The sequence below is a fragment of the Mangifera indica genome, chromosome 16 (assembly GCF_011075055.1).
Source record: "Mangifera indica cultivar Alphonso chromosome 16, CATAS_Mindica_2.1, whole genome shotgun sequence".
In the NCBI taxonomy this organism is placed as follows: domain Eukaryota; kingdom Viridiplantae; phylum Streptophyta; class Magnoliopsida; order Sapindales; family Anacardiaceae; genus Mangifera; species Mangifera indica.
This window is the reverse complement of record NC_058152.1, coordinates 12,510,741-12,527,201: the sequence shown is the minus strand read 5'-3', so window position 1 is coordinate 12,527,201 and position 16,461 is coordinate 12,510,741. Positions and strand designations below refer to the sequence as shown.

Here is a 16,461-nt window from a genome sequence, read left to right as displayed (position 1 = left end):
TTTTCCCCTTATTTTTTTCATTTTCCCTTTTCAAAAGTTTATAGGGTAGACTATAATTTTTAAAGATATTAAAGTTGTTAATAAAAATTTTTTGTTTTTTTTTTTGAAATTTGAAAAAAAAGTTCAAACATGTTTTTGAAATTTAAAATTTTTATATTCCTTTTAATTAGTTTTAAAAATATAACATTATTAAATTGGTTAAAGTTTTGATAAATAATAAAAATTTTAAACTAAATAAAAATATATTAATAATTTAATATTTATAAAAATTTTGATAAATAATAATCATTTTAAAGAAAATTTAACAGATTCAATAACTGGACGATGGATGGAAATTTAAAATTTTGAAGCTTAAAGAAAAACAATAAAAATGAAAAAGGCAGCCTAATGTTCACGGGTCAAAAAGTCGAAGTGAAAAAGGCGAAAGACACGGCATATTTTCCGGGAAAGAGATGAAAGTGGAAATGTACAGCAAGAAAATAATGCAATTACTCAATTATGTGACATTTAGTTTAGCCTTCTTTGTTAATGCGAAGTGCCTTTCATCACTTGCAGTTAATGGCTTCCTCTTCTTCTTCTTCTTCTTCTTCTTCTATTACTCCTAAACTAGAGTATGAGGTTTTCCTTAGTTTCCATGGTGTGGACACTCGAACAAACATTACCAGCCATCTATATGAAGCCTTTTGTTATAGATTTATATTTCCGAACCCAAAGATAATCCGATCCGAATAATATAAATGCGGAAAACAGGAAAAAAATATAGCAACACGATTTTACTTGGTTCGGATCTCGTAAACGAAATCCTACATCCAAGGCAGAGGTGTTCCTCTAGTCAAATCCACTAATATCAAGTTCGATTTACAATATACAAACACACGGATCTCTCACTGTACATCAAAACAATATACAAGCAAATACACGACAATACAAAGTCAAAGAGCAGCTGACTTCACCGTAGAGACACAACCGATCGAACTCAGAGAGCAAACTCAGCCACACAGCAGCCACAAGAAGCCCCAAGACGCATAAACCAGAGAAAGAAATACACAGCAGCTCACGCCTCACTTTCTCTCTATATCTCTTCTTCAGTCGGCCAAAATTATGTTTATATACTTAGGTCAACACAAGTGAATGCCCAACAAGTTTACCAAACTGCCCTCACTTATAAATGAAAAGACCCATGCATCCTTAAGCTCTAATTACGCTACTGCCCTTATAGTTTTTAAACAAATATTACAAACTCCACCTTGTTTGAAAACTACAAGACTCAAATATGAATTTAACTAGCCAAAACACCTCTGCAAGACAGACTCACAACTTTCCAATTTGCAACAAGTCTAAGACACTCTTAAACTTATTTATTAGAACCACCTTTGTCAAAATATCAGCAGGATTCACCTCTGAAGCAATTTTCTCCAGAATTACCTAACCTCTAGACAAAATTTCTCTTATAAAATGCAACCTAACATCTATATGCTTTGTTCTCTCATGAAAAACACTATTTTTAGACAGATGTATTGCACTTTGTGAGTCACAATAGATCACAGGAATACCACAATGCAGCCCCAACTCTTCTGTTATACCTTTCAGCCACAAAGCTTCTTTTATAGCCTCTGTCAATGCAACATATTCAGCTTCTGTTGTAGACAAAGCAGCAATATGTTGAAGACAACTCTTCCAACTTATCACATTTTAACCAAATGTGAAAATATAGCCATTTAGAGACCTCCTCTTGTCTAAATCTGCAGCATAATCTAAATCACAGTATCCTTTAACATGTAAACTGTTAGTATCAGATGCAGTATATACAAGACCAAAATCACATGACCCTTTCAAGTATGTTAATACCCATTTCACAGCATTCCAATGTGCTTTACAAGGTTTTCCCATAAACCTACTCACCAAACTAATTGCATAAGCAATATCAGGCCTGGATCCTATCATAGCATACATTAAGCTACCTACCACATTTGCATAAGGAATCTTTTTCATATATTCAGATTCATCAATAGGTAAATCATGCAAAACAGACATCAATTTGAAATGACCACCTATAGGAGTATTCACAGATTTAGCATCATGCATACCATACAATTCAAGAACCTTTTTAACATATTCAGATTGAGACAGAGTTAAAATACCTTTAATTCTATCTCTATTAATATCTATTCCTAAGATTCTTTTTTGCATGTCCTAAATCTTTCATTTCAAATTCATCTTTTAACAAATTTTTCAGCCTATTCAAATCACTTATTTTCTTTGAAACAATAAGCATATCATCCACATATATCAACAAGTAAACATAACAGCCTGTTTCAGTTTTACAAAAATAAACACAATTATCAAATTCACTTCTAGAAAAGCCAATGGAGAGCATATAGTCATCAAACCTTTTATACCATTGTCTTGGTGACTATTTTAGGCCATATAATGACCTTTTTAGTAAGCAAACCATATCTTCAGATCCAGGTTTCTCAAAGCCCTCTGGTTGCTCCATATAAATCTGCTCTTCGAGATTACCATGAAGGAAGGCAGTAGTAACATCTAGCTGTTCAAGTTCTAAATCAAATAACACCACAACAGATAAAATAAGCCTTATTGATATATGTTTAACAACAGGTGAAAAAATCTCATGATAGTCAATGCCTTCTACTTGGGAAAAACCCTTTGCAACAACTCTAGCCTTAAACCTTCCATTTTCAAAGCCTGGAGCAGCAAGTTTTCTTTTAAAAACCCATTTACAACCTATAATCTTTTTATCTACAGGTCTTTTAACAAGAATCCATGTGTTATTTTTATGCAGAGAATCAATTTCAGCTTGCTTGGCATTTAACCATTCCTTTTTGTGTTTACTCATATAGGCTTGTTTGAAATTTAAAGGATCATTCAATTCAATGCAATCACCTATATTAAATGCATATGATATAAAATCTGCATGAGCATATTTAGATGGCAGTTTAATAGCTCTTCTAGTCCTATCTCTAGCCAATTGATAATAAAAAAAATCACTGTCTAAACTACTTTGACTCTGACTTTGTGATGGTTGCTGGTTCAAACCCCTATCTTCATACTTTGAAGCATGAATTGGATCTAAGCCCAAACCAGGTCTATCACTTGACTCAACACTAGCTGAATTTCTCAAGTCAGAATTCTCCACCTCAATATAAACCTGTTTAGACTGAGATTGGTTAGAGATAAACAGATCTTTATAAAAAACAAATTCATTAAACATAACATCCCTGCTAACCACACATTTTAATTCATCAATTAACCAAACTCTGATACCACTTGTTATAGATTTATAAACTAGTCTTTTCTAGGTGTCATGTGATAGGTGCATCCTAAATCTAAAACCCATTCTTCCCTAGACAACCCCTCAGTTAAAACCAAAACTTCAGCACTGTCATAGCCATCAAGTAGATTTATAGACTCATGTTTCTCATTATTTGAAGGAAAATTCAGTTTCTTTCTTTCAGGGCAGTTTTTTTCATATGACCTTCTTTATGACAATTCCAACAAACCCTTTTTGGCCTAGATTTAGATCTATTATATCTTTTATCTTTTTGTTGAAATTTCTTTTCTGTTCTGCCTCTTACTTGCAAGCCTTCACCTATGGTTTTCTTTTCTATCTTCATTTCTAAATCTTTTAACTTAAAAGCCCCTAAGACATCTTCTAAAGAAAGAGACTCTCTACCATATTTGATAGCAGCTTTTACATCTTTAAAAGTTTCAGGCAGTGAGTTCAAAATAATAATGGCTTGATTTTCATCAGAAATTTTCTCTTCTATATTAGCCAAATTAATAGTAATTTTATTGAACTCATCTAAGTTTTCTTCTAAAGACTTTCCTGGATCCATTTTAAAATCAAACAGTTGCTCTTTCAAATATATTTTATTAGTCAAAGATTTAGTCATATAAAGAGATTCAAGCTTCAACCATAATTTTGCAGCAGTACTAACATCATCAACTTGTCTTAAAACATTATCAGATAGATGTAAAATAAGCAAGCTATAAGCAGTTTCAAGTACCTCAGCCTTCTGAGATTCTGTCATATCAAAAGGTAAAGCATCTATACCCTCCAAGGCCTTTGCACACCTTTGATGCACCAAAACAGCCCTCATTTTTTTCCTCCAAATATTAAAATCATTTTTTTCATTAAACTGTTCTATTTCCAGTCTTGTTGACCCCATTATGTTCTTTTTCTTTTTCTTTTAGTTTCTTTAATCCTACAAGTACCAAAAGAAAATACAACAGTACCAAGAAAGCAAAGTACTCACAACAAGAACACAATCTTTCTGAAAAATATTCACATATATCAAGAGACACAACACATATATTTCACCAAAATATATTGCAAAGCATGAAAACCAAACACACCTCAAGATATACACAAGCAGCCGAATATAAACGGAAAAGAAACGCAAATATGTTACAAGATCACAGATCGAAAAAATCTTTGTGGCTTTGATACCACTTCTTATAGATTTATATTTCCGAACCCAAAGATAATCCGATCCGAACAATATAAATGTGGAAAACAAGAAAAAAATATAGCAACACGATTTTACTTGGTTTAGATCTCGTAAACGAAATGCTACATCCAAGGCAAAGGTGTTCCTCTAGTCAAATCTACTAATATCAAGTTCGATTTACAATATACAAACACACGGATCTCTCACTGTACATTAAAACAATATACAAGCAAATACACGGCAATACAAAGTCAAAGAGCACTTGACTTCACCGTAGAGACACCGTCGATCGAACTCAGAGAGCAAACTCAGCCACACAGCAGCCACAAGAAGCCCCAAGATGCATAAACCAGAGAAAGAAATACACAGCAGCTCACGCCTCACTTTCTCTCTATATCTCTTCTTCGGTCGGCCAAAATTATGTTTATATACTTAGGTCAACACAAGTGAATGCCCAGCAAGTTTATCAAACTGCCCTCACTTATAAATGAAAAGACCCATGCATCCTTAAGCTCTAATTACACTACTGCCCTTATAGTTTTTAAACAAATATTGCACCTTTTGTCAGAAAAAGATTAAAACTTTCATTGATGATAAGCTTAATAGAGGAGAAGAAATTTCTACCTCTCTTTTGAAGGCGATTGAACATTCAAAGATCTCGGTTATCATTTTCTCTAAAGGCTACGCTTCCTCCAGATGGTGTCTCAAAGAACTTGACGAGATTGTTAAATGTAAGAACACGTATGATCAGATCATAATACCAGTCTTCTATGACGTAGATCCATCTGATGTCAGGAATCAAACTGGGGATTTTGGAAAAGCATTTTCTGAGCTTGAAAAGCGTTTTATGGATGTTGCAGAGATTGAGGACTGTTTTGAGGTATGCAGCCAACATATCTGGTTATGATTCAAAGAACTCTAGGTAATTGTAAATTTTTTTATCAAGTTTTTTATGTAATAATCTTTTTTTTTTGGTAAGTACTTTAAAGCTACAAATTACCAATTTTTATGTAATAATCTTACATACAGCAGTTCCATATATTTTCTATTTTCATTATCTTTTCCAGATTTATTGAGGACAGATTCAGATGGTCAAAAAAATAATCAATTGGAAGTTTGACAATATATTTTATACTATGCTAATTTGGGTTGGGTTCTTGTTGTGTGTCTTCCCGCCCAAAACACATAAAGACTTAATACAAACACTATTCATTAACATGAATGGTCAGTTTTACTTTTTTGGATGACAGCTGATTACTATATAAATATGATATGTTATTGAATACGTACTTACTGATTATTTTATTTTTTCCGGGAACTGAATTCAATTTTAGCATTGATAAGTTTTACCAATTTTTAGGATATGGAAAGTGATGATCAAATTATATTTGAATCTCAAATTTTGTGCCACTGAGAAATGAACTTGAGTTCATGTCATGACACAGTTCTTCATCATGCCAATCTTACATTTTAAAATTTTTTATTCAATGATTATGTTATATTTCTTTCTTTCATTTAATTTTAGTATCATATTATCTAATTATTTATTTTTATTTTTAGGAATGAGGTAACGTTGGTAAAAGATCTTGTTAATGATGTATGGAAGAAATTGGATTACAACTCTTCGGTTATTCCTTCCAAGTACCTAGTTGGACTAGAGTCATCAATCAAAGAGATTGAAAATTTATTATATTCAAAGGGTGTTTGCAAGCTAGGAATTTGAGGCATCGGGGGCATAGGAAAAACTACTCTTGCTAGTGCTATATTTGAAAAAATCTCTAAACAGTTTGAAGCGTCTTATTTCATTCTGAATATTAGAGAAGAATCAGAGAAAAGCGGAGGATTAAATAATTTATGCCTAAAATTGAGTTTTGCAGTTTTAGGGGATGAACATCCCAATCATAGATTCACCTTCACAAGAAGAAGTCTTATTAGCAGAAAAAAAGTTCTTATTGTATTTGATGATGTAACAAAGTTAGAACAAATAAAATGTTTAATGGGAGTTTTTGGCAACTTGGATTCAAATAGTCGAATCATTATAACGACAAGGGATAAACATGTGCTTAAAAAATGTGAAGTGGATCACATTCATGAAATGAAAGGGTTATGTTTTGATAATGCTCTTCAACTTTTTGCCCTAAATGCCTTTCGACAAAACTCTCCAATTGAAGATTATAACGAGCTATCATCTATAGTAGTAACTTATGTTAAGGGTGTTCCACTAGCTCTTAAAGTTCTAGGTTCCTTTTTATTCAAGTGGACGAAGAGAGAATGGGAAAGTGTACTGAAAAACTTAAGAACAAGTCTTCATGTGGATGTCCACAAGGTGTTAAAAATAAGTTATGATGGATTAAATGATAAAGAGAAAGTTGTATTTTTAGATATTGCATGTTTTTTTAAAGGATATAAAAGAGATCTCATAGAAGCAATCTTGAATGCTCGTGATTTTGACTCTCATATTTCTATACATCTTCTCATTGAAAGGTGTCTCATAACTATATCATCTGACACCATAACAATGCATGATTTACTTGAAGAAATGGGTAGAGAAATTATTCAACAAGAATCAATTGATGATCCTGGTAAACGTAATTGGTTGTGGGATCACAATGAAATCATTTCAATATTGACGAATAATATGGTAAGAGCCAAAACACTTGTTTTTTATTTCTATTTTACACATAAAATATTAGTTAGTAGAATATTATTAAATTATTTGGTATAGGGTAGTAATGACTATTCTGAAAAGAAATATATTTGAGAGTAAATTACTTAAGAATTGATGTAATTAAGCAATTTCAAATTGACTTTTCACCAATATGCTTGTGATTACCAGGGAACTAGAGCAATTCGAAGCATACACTTGGATATGTCTAAAGTAGAAGAGTTGCATTTAAGTCCTAAAGTTTTCAACAAAATGTAGAACCTAAGATTCTTGAAATTTTATGGGTCTGAACACGAAAAGAAGGTGTCTGAATCTGATTCCTCTGCATTGCGCCATAACTTAATATGCTTGAAAAGAAAAAACTGCAATGATGGAAAGAAGTTGCATGGTTTTAAGAAACTCAAGTTTGATTTCTATGAGATCAGGTACTTTTGCTTTCATGGATATCCTGCCAAATCATTGCTGCCAAATTTTAATCCAAAGAACCTTGTTGCACTTTACATGTCTAATAGCAAAGTTAAAAAACTTTGGACTGGTAACCAGGTATTTGTTACTGTTATATTGCTTTTTTTTGTATGCTTTAAATTGTAATTTTTCTTTTAAGTTAGTTATATGTTTCTAGCTTTACTTTATTTACTTTTAATCTTTTTTCTTTTTTTGACAAGTTCTTGTTAATTTGAAACATATTGACCTTAGTCACACTAAGTATCTATACAGAATACCAGATTTTTCATTTATGTCAAATCTTAAGAGCTTGAATCTTGAAGATTGTACAAATTTGCTTGAGAGTTTCTGTCCATAATCTCCATAAACTTGTTATCCTGAAGTTGCAAGGATGCAAAAGCTTTGATAATCTTCCAATTAGTTTTAATTGCCAATCTCTTCGAAAAGTTAATCTCTCCAGTTGCTCAAATCTCAAAACAATTTCATATCTCCTTGAGACAATTGCAGAGTTATATCTAGATGGAACTGCAATAGAAGAATTGCTACCGATAGAGCATCTATTCAGACTAGAGAAATTGAGTCTTAGAAAATGTTCAAGGCTTGAAAGGTTACCAGAGAGTATTCGTGAGTTGAAATCTCTTAAATGTTTTTATCTCTCGGGTTGTTCCAAACTTGATAGATTGCCTAATGACATGGGAAATTTACAAACTCTAGAGGTATTGGAACTGGAGGAAATTTCTTTTGCAGAAGTACCAACATTTATGACAAGTTTGATCAACCTGGAGACATTATCTTTGACAAGATGTAAGATGAAGAAGCGATTAGGAATACCACTCGTCGACTTATTTATCTTCCAAAAACTAATAAAGCTAAAATTGGTTGATTGTTGCATTGAAGTGTTACCCAACAATATTGGTCAATTACTCTCACTGAATTATTTATGTCTTGACCAAAACAATTTAGAGACGCTACCAGAGAGCATCAAAGACCTCTCTAACCTGCGAGGGCTTTCTTTAAGCATTTGCCAGAGGCTTAAATACTTACCAGAGCTTCCAAGCAGTTTACAGATAATGATTGCAATGAATTGCGAATCTCTTGAATCAATATCAAGTTTACCAGCTATATTCCTACGTATGGAATCTTTTATTGGGGAAATCAACTTCTTCAATTGTTTGAAATTAAAATTAGAGATGACAGATGCTCTCTTGACTATTGAGAGAAGTGCAGCAAACTATCTCTATCATCAATTCTATCACGGTAAAGTAAGTCTATCTCTCTTACATTTTCTATTTTCTAATGATGTTAATTCATTTTCTATAAATTTTGATTCTTCATACTTTATAACTTTTAATATCCCATTCAAAAGACTTAAAAATTAAATATGAGCATACATATTTCATTTTAAAAGTAAAAGACATGTGGATTAAAATTTTAATTTATATAAACTTAACAAATAGCCCTACCCTTATGATAGAGTGATTTTTAATTAAGAATTAATTAAATATTATATTGAATTAAACCATCTAGAACAAACATTAAACAAATTTGATGAAAGAAGAATGCAAGTTTTGATGAATGAGAAAACAAAAAATCAAGAATAAGGAAGGGAATTGAAAGCCTATGTTAAATTTCTACTTCTTTCATAACCCCCCAACCTTTATTATGAAACGGTCTGTTTTGGTAAAAACTCACTATTTTACATGATTAACCAAAAACCACCATTTGTTTTAAGAAACATAAGACATGTCCATCAATTTATGAAAACTATTCTAACACCACAATAGTTTTCAAAATTATAAACAGATCCACTAATTTGTAGTTCTCACACTTTTATTTTCAACATACTATTAATATTACTATTCTCATCATATCTTAACTTTAAATTATATTATATAGAATTACATTTAATATATAGCTTTCATATTATATAATATTCTTATACATATAAATTTACTATTGTTAACTAAATAATTAATATATTTAATTATTTTTATTTGATATAACGAAATATAATGTAGTTTTAATCTAAGACAAAGTTGATAATTCTTTAATAAAAATATTTTCTATTTGAAAATCTTACTTGGACTATTGATTTATAAGTATAGAGTTTTTTATGACATAAAATTAAAATATATAGTATTAAATGGACTGTTGATGTACATGCAGAATTTCGTCGCTTTTTGGCAATCAACATACATTTTTTACGTTGGAAGCAAAATTTCAAAGTGGTTTGACTTAAAAAGTAATGAATCTTTTATAAAGTTTCCAGAAGGTTGGGTCAATGATAACTTAACTAGTCTCGCTTTGTGTGCTGTTGCATCATTACAAGACTATCAACAACTTAGAATTTTTCGTGTTGGATTTCACCTGATTGTTGATGGAGAGATAATTTTCTCTAGAAATTTAATTAACTCATTAAGCTTTGGGCTTGAGTTTCTTAAAGGTGAGGACGTTATTGAATCAGATCATGTATTCATACGTTACAATTACTTTATGAAGTCCGTGGGATTTCCTACAATCAATTTGAATAGCCAGGGTGGTGTTGCGTTCTTTGTTGAATATGAAACTAAGAATGGTAAGGTTTGAAGCCAGGTGAAAAAATGTGGAGTGGCTTGATTGTATGCCAAAATAGATTATTTGAGAAGAGATGCAAGAGTAGACAGAGATATGAGATTGAGTTCTATAAATTGCTCTATTAATCACTGATTAAAGTGTAGTCTATATTGCCGCGGTTAACATCACAAATTTCATGATTTCGAGAGATCATATAAAATTTTAGATAGATGGTTTTCCCATTCAAAAATATACAAGCGACAATTGTTACATTAACTATAAGTTGAATCAAATAAAATGTCAAAAAAATATAAACATTCCGTATATATTTTTCCTAGACCCTGTTTTTTGTAGTTTTTATAACAACAAACATTTTGCAAGGTATCCTTTACTTTATTTTTATTTTATTTTATTTTATTTTTGTAACCTACCCTTTAATTGTTTCCTCTGGTTATTTCTAAATTACTCCCCTTTCATTTCAAATATGTGATTTATATGTTAAGCATGAAAGATGTCTTATATGTTTAAATTGGTTTGTTAGGATTTTGTTCATAACTACACGTGTCAATAAACTTCATATGATTAAGATTTTATCCTTATTTTTTACTTTACACTTTTGAGAGAATGTTTATCTCAACCCATAGTCTATGGAAAATGGTATTGTGTTGCTCAATTTGTCATATGTAGAAATTACATAAGGTTATAATGTTATTGGTATTATTGTTATTATTAATGGAAATATTCATTGTATTTTACCGATGGATTTGTGAGATTGATGAAAGATCTCATAAGCAATTGAAACTTGAGGGTTGAAATGTTGTTACAGAAAAGGTAATGTAAGTACAAAATCCTGCATAGTAGTTTAATAGTTTCAAGGTAAAGCTTACTTCATATTGCCTTCTGAACTATTTGGCCAACTTTCTGCAATTTACATTCGTGGTCTATGCTCTGTGGTTCTCTATTACAGACTGTTGAAGTGCCTCTTTTTTAAATGTTATTCAGTGTGTTTGCAGGTTGGCTTTATCTCTGGCTGGCAACTAGGCGTGTGGACACAAATTCCCTTGACTGTCATTCTAATATTTTCTTCCTTTTCTTTCCTTTACTTTTTTGGATCTGCGCTTCTAGTGTGTAGTCATTCATTATAATGCCTGGACTTGTTCTACATTCATTTCATATACTTATGATTATGACCCTTTTGGGTTCTGTCTTGTTTATTTGTATATTTAACAATACATTATATGGTTGTTATAGTGTTAAAGTTTATTGTATCACGAATTTTATTTGCCTAGTGGTTTAGATAAATGTCCATACGAGGCTTTGTTATTGTTTTTTAGTTCTATGGACTGTTCGCATAAACAAAAGAGTGGGTGGTATATTGTCCTGTTAAAAATGCTAATTACCTATTTGGTCAATTAAGATTTTCACGGATGATTGCAACTTATTTCATTCCCTTGATGCTCCTATTTGTTGAGCTGTATTGTTGTATCTTTGCTGCACTAAATGAGTTCAAATTAACAACAAAGCACTCCTGCGATACTCATCTGCTCTTGTTCAAGGTGCAACAAATGTTTTCTGGTACGAATATCATCTTCTTTCATTCTCGCATTGCTTTCATACGAATTAGGCAGCTAGTGATGTACAAATTTCAATTGACAGTTTCCAAAAACGGAATTTTTAACAGTTAATGACATGCAATTCTGAAAATTATTTGTCATGTTTCTGAGCTTTTTGAAACGAATATTTTGCATAGCTTTGTCTATTCTTATACTTGTCTGAAGTCTGTTGCATTCCCTTCCGTAACAATCCTTGTGATGATTGACTTCCAACATTCTGGCTCTACTGTTAATCTTTCATTTTACATTCAGTCTTCTATCTGTCTTGGTATCCTATTTCATGTCATATATAGAATGTTATACATTGGTGGCAAGTGAGCTATCAGTTGTTTTAGTATTCCTTCCCTTTCCGTACATGTTGGTGACTAAGATGAAAAGCTTGCAGAAGGGATCAAACTTGATGCTATATCAACAACATCAACCTCAAAGCGAACCATTCTTTTGATCAGGTGTTTTGGCCTAAATTTTTAACCCCTTAATCTATTTCTTGAACATTTCACCATTCCCTTCAAACTAACACTTAACATTTGACACTCTCTTGAAAGAATGATGAGAGAATATCCTCAAAGAGTCTCAGAGCTCACTCTTCAAATCCTTTTCTCTATATCTTGATCTACACCATTTTACTCTTGCTTGAATTGCCCAGGCCCTTCTAGCAAATGGCTTCAGCACCTACTCACACTCACATTGCTGGCAACATTTTTCTCTTCTTATATCTCCTCCAAACAACTCTTGTCATGCCACCCATCTTGCCATGGTATTGTTGCTCTACCAATTCGCTCCTAAATATCTTGAGAAGCAGCTTTTCAAATTATCATCATCATCTTTAGAGATTCACATCCAGTTCGCACCCTAGCGCTCGTATGCAACTCTACAACAATCTACTTCTCAACAGGTTTGAATTTTTTGTGTCTCTATATATAGATTTGTCTTTGATCTCTTGTTTCAAAGTGAATTTTTGTTTGAATTTGTGATGATTTGGTGTTGAAGGTATTATACTAAGCGCCTTTGGATCAGTACACCACCTCAACAATTTGCTCTTGTTGAAACTAGGAGTACCATTACCTAAGTCCCCTGTGCTACTTGTGAGCAGGGTGGCGAGCCTCAGGTTATATTTAATTTAACTTTATCATTTTGCCATCTTTTTTTCGATAAGAGGAGGAAAAGAGCCTTTGGTATTTATTGACATAATTAGGTGTCTAATTCATGCTATACACTGAATACCTAATGTGCAGCATTCAAGGTAAATGAGTTAAAATATGCTAGAAACTTTTGGTCATGATAAATCTTAATACAAGGATGTAGGCTACTTCTCCCAAGTCATTCATAGAAATACACTTGGATGATTAAGTCTTTATCATTTGCATATTTAGTATATCTTTTTTGATAAGTAATGTGTTATTGACATAGTTAAACACTTTAATTCCAGTAACTTCTTATATCCACATGTTTTATCTTTTGAATAAACATAAAAACAATTCAACATCTCATCTATGTTAACCTGTAAAATTTCACTCGTTAATTCAAATTATTGCAGGAACCTTTAAAATTTTAATAAATTCCTGGACCGACTTTGCATCTTTCTTTTTCTTTTTAATAAAACAATCTGCAACGTCATTCATATCAGTAAGACAATTCAAATTGTGAACTCATTCATAAGTACTTGCTCTGTTCAACCAGAAAGCGTCTAGCTGAAAGTGCCATAAGAAAGGTGTTCAAGATGAAACAAATGGTTGCAGAAACAGAGTACTCTGTTTATTACAAAGTGTAATGAAAACAGTGTAGATTGATTGAAAAAAAATTGAAGAGCACAAAAGGAACCCCAAGTTTATTATAAGAAAGGCAAAATGTTTCGTTGCTTGAATTACATTTGAATTTATGCTCCTTTGTGTCTGATGTGGCAATCCTGGTGAAATGCAATAACCACCATTTATCTTTTATAGAGAAAACACACTAACATTGATTCCAAGCCATTGGATTTTACTAAATGAGTCGTTAACTAACTGTTAGTTTTCTGCTGAAAGGCTTGTGCCTCCTCTAACACAGTTAAGCCAAAGCAACAACCTACCTACTTGTTTGACTACATTCTCAACATAAAAGGAAAGAAGAAAGGCAAAAAGTGTCATAAATGAAAAGAGAAAAAAGGAAAGAAGACAGGCGAAAAGTGTCATAAATGATAAGAGAATTGTGATGAAATGAAATGAAATGAGAGAAGTTTACATTGAGATGGTCGAAGAGCAAATCCAAGGGGGTACCGATCACTTCGTTGAGAGATTTCCAGAAGAAAGATATGAAAGTTGGTAGAGAGTTTTATGTGGAGTCATTTTTCAAGTGCACCCAGAAAAATTCAAATGCAAACTTGTAAAATTAATTTCTCTAGCATGCTCAATTAATTTCATCTGTTAAAAAACATTTGTTAGCAATGATACTTATCATGCCTCACCTCTGAAAATTGTTCCATATAGCTCATCAACTCCGGCAATTCACAAGGGCTACTAGGTGTACTCAGGTTTGGGAAGAAATCATTCCCAAATACATGGGGAAAAGGCTGATTTCAAAATCATTATTACAAGCTTGCATACCATCTCCTAGAACAAAAAGAGAAGAACAACATTAATATCAACGAGCACACATCTTAATAAATCAGGGAAAGTTGTTTAATTGAATACCTGTAAACAATATATTGCAACAAGACTCTTGGTCATAATCGTTATCATAATCTAGCAAGCCATTTTCTTCAACAGAAAGAGAGCAAAAGATGTATTAACTTGCACATTTTTAATAAATGAATGTAAACTAATCAACCGATTTTACTAGTAAATGATATAAGTTATAAGAACCAGAGAGATAATGATGAGCTAAAAGCTCAAACAACATAAAGGAGCCACAAGAACACGCCTAATTTAGCATATCCTGGAATTTCGTTCAAGCTGGTTGTATATGCAGTTTGTGGAGGCAAAACCAATTGGCAACTCTCATTATCTACAGAGCTAGGCATAGGTAATTGGTAAGTGATGGTCGACAATGCCGGTTGGAAAACCTGTTACCTCCAAAATGTTCAACTTCTTGCTGCGTTTACAATTTTTCCAGTTTTCCTAATGGTTTCAGAGACAAGATTATAAAGTAAGACCCAAAATGACTTTGCATTTGTGTGGGACAATATGCAAGCGTCATGGATCTTGAACTTAAGATATAGAGGCTATAGCCTACTGAAAACATTCACAAAATCCCTAAAAACACCAACATATAAATGCTCTAATTCTGTTTATGTAGGCAAAGGGGGTTCGTGCATCTTATTTACTGAAACTGTTTATAACTAATGTCTGTCATTTGATGCTTTTGTTATGATGCAAGATATAATTGAAATTCCGAGGTAAGCAAAGAGAAAACCAAAGCAAGAAAACAATCACATCTGGCACAAATTAACGTGGTTTGTCAATGTTCTTACGTCCTCGGAATTGTAGTAAAATCTATACATCATATAGGGGTTTTGATCACCAAAGTCATCCAAAATACAATAATGTCGCCATTCCATAATAAAAATTACAAAAATAACAATACAATACTGTAAATTATACAAACCCTTCGAATGTAAACCACATTATTTAACAGATACTAATAAAAATGGCTGGCGGATCAAGCTTCATTAATAATTCTTTATCTGCCAATCTAGATTTTTTCGAGAAATTATGTGATCTTGATATTTATCAAAGCAACTGGCAAGAAGCTCTCTCGAAGTTTCACTCCCTCATTTAAGATTTTTATTACCTCTAATAATTTCAAAAAAAAAAAAATTTAAGATTGGCATTGTATTAGTATACGGTGCGAAATGCAAAAGTAGGAAGAAGATGATTGAAGATAATAAGTATACAAAGAATGAGATTGATTTAAAGGGCAGTTTCCTATAGTAATACAAAGAAAAGTTTTAGGTCAACACGTACAGTTTCTGATGATAGGGAACATTTAATGGCTAAAAATTTTCATGCTTTAACTCGGAAAACTGTTCCATAGATTTCTCCAACTTCTGCAATTCATAATAGCAACCAGGTGTGCCAGGATTAGGGAGGAAATCATTCTTAGTCTCTTGGGAGAAAGGCTGATTTTTAAACTCAGATTCGTAATCTGGCATTCCATCTCCAGAAAGCACAGATTTTAACAAATCAAAGCAAACTAATCAACTGATTACTTGTAAATAAAATAGAGTTATAAGAAACCGTACCTGATACCCAAAATGGGTATAGTTTTTCCAGTTTCTTGGGAAGATTAAGCTGTTAGTCTTGTTGCTGCCTTCGCAATATTTCTAATATTTTCAGAAATAATGTGACAATGAGAATTGAAGAAGGGGATAGAATAAAGAAGCAGATTTAGATGACAACAGACGAACTGACGATTCACAAAAGTAGAAAGATATGAGCCAACCTTGTCTTCTCGGTAGCGAAAAAGAGCTATGTCTCAAGGGCCTCTGGAGGAAGTGTTCAATTAGGTACTGGTGAAAACAGGAAAAAATGTAGTTTCCCTCAAAATGTAATTCCAAATCAGCAAAAATAGCTGAAAAGTGCCAAGACTCTACTCAAGAAACGAAACATTAAAGAAAAACAAGAATACTTAGCAGAAATCCTAAATCCACATACCAAGAAAAAGGAAGAGGGGAGAGAGAGAGAGGTTCCAGTTCCAGAGAAATCCAGAGAGATGCTTTTACTGAAAGATTAATAAT

General features: G+C 32.3%; 1 protein-coding gene and 1 long non-coding RNA gene across 11 annotated transcripts; one reads left to right on the top strand and one right to left on the bottom strand.

Moving 5' to 3' along the window:
* Positions 1 to 4,812: 4,812 nt before the first annotated feature.
* Positions 4,813 to 10,167, top strand: LOC123199000 (disease resistance protein RPS4B-like). The gene is made up of 5 exons (XM_044613800.1): positions 4,813 to 4,879; positions 5,153 to 5,352; positions 7,396 to 7,680; positions 7,965 to 8,843; positions 9,844 to 10,167. Exons 1-5 carry the CDS (start codon positions 4,813 to 4,815, stop codon positions 10,165 to 10,167), a joined length of 1,755 nt encoding a protein of 584 aa, XP_044469735.1.
* A 3,310-nt stretch (positions 10,168 to 13,477) lies between these two features.
* LOC123199384 lies at positions 13,478 to 16,461 on the bottom strand. 10 transcript variants are annotated; one of them, XR_006498349.1, is made up of 5 exons: positions 16,379 to 16,461; positions 16,167 to 16,295; positions 15,967 to 16,047; positions 14,417 to 14,482; positions 13,478 to 14,335 (listed from the first exon to the last, which is right to left on the bottom strand). It is a non-coding gene; the product is annotated as an uncharacterized LOC123199384 (long non-coding RNA). The 10 variants fall into 10 exon arrangements; XR_006498350.1 differs by lacking the exon at positions 16,379 to 16,461 and adding an exon at positions 15,689 to 15,869 and having other exon boundaries at positions 16,167 to 16,372; XR_006498347.1 differs by lacking the exon at positions 16,379 to 16,461 and adding an exon at positions 15,689 to 15,771 and having other exon boundaries at positions 16,167 to 16,372.

Excerpts from the sequence above, each read along its gene's own strand:
- LOC123199000 (XM_044613800.1), top strand. The coding sequence starts at position 4,813 with ATGCATAAACCAGAGAAAGAAATACACAGCAGCTCACGCCTCACTTTC. Across the intron at positions 4,880-5,152 it reads CTCTCTATATCTCTTCTTCG|GCTACGCTTCCTCCAGATGG; the intron begins GTCGGCCAAAAT and ends TTTTCTCTAAAG. Across the intron at positions 8,844-9,843 it reads ATCAATTCTATCACGGTAAA|TTTCCAGAAGGTTGGGTCAA; the intron begins GTAAGTCTATCT and ends TCTTTTATAAAG.